We start from the raw sequence: 441 nt of genomic DNA, 5'->3' as shown, positions 1-441 counted from the left end.
TGCGTTTCAATCCGAAAATTTAAACATTCCGAATTGATATTCTTTAGTTATTCGTTTTTCAGAATCTGTACAAAAGAAGTGAGTTCCATTGTTTCTCTAATATTGAAACAGGCGGACAATTTATTAGCGATACTACTCCGGATACGACGGAATATGAAGGTTACTTTAATGTAGCGGAACAGATAAATTTCGTAGGTGATTTCGTATCGGTATGATAACTATATGCAATTTTAATATTAAGATAGGTCATTATGTATTGTTATACGTAAACAGATATGTATGTAATGTTACTTAGCACATTATTGTGACGAAGATGTCACATCGGATTAAAATACTTAATAAGCCTTTTTTGACCTAATTTTTTATAAATTAAAGAGGAGTATCATTCTTAATATTAGAGAAATGATCTAATAATTAATCCCATTGGATTTAAAGGTATAG

At 29.5% G+C, this 441-nt stretch overlaps 1 protein-coding gene across 1 annotated transcript in view; it reads left to right on the top strand.

Annotated features, from left to right (window-relative positions):
* The window catches only part of LOC108732122 (ester hydrolase C11orf54 homolog), a gene marked incomplete at its 3' end in the record, with an annotated part of 1,490 nt that extends 1,281 nt beyond the window's left edge, over positions 1–209 (top strand). The window contains exon 4 of the mRNA XM_018462779.1: positions 63–209. Within this exon, the coding sequence (XP_018318281.1) occupies positions 63–209 (147 nt within the window). The remainder of the gene's footprint in view (positions 1–62) is intronic.
* Between the last annotated feature and the right edge of the window lie 232 nt (positions 210–441).

The sequence above is a fragment of the Mycetomoellerius zeteki genome, unplaced genomic scaffold (assembly GCF_001594055.1).
Source record: "Mycetomoellerius zeteki isolate Tzet28-1 unplaced genomic scaffold, Tzet1.0 scaffold1453, whole genome shotgun sequence".
Taxonomy (NCBI): Eukaryota; Metazoa; Arthropoda; class Insecta; order Hymenoptera; family Formicidae; genus Mycetomoellerius; species Mycetomoellerius zeteki.
This window is presented reverse-complemented; position numbering and strand designations above follow the sequence as displayed.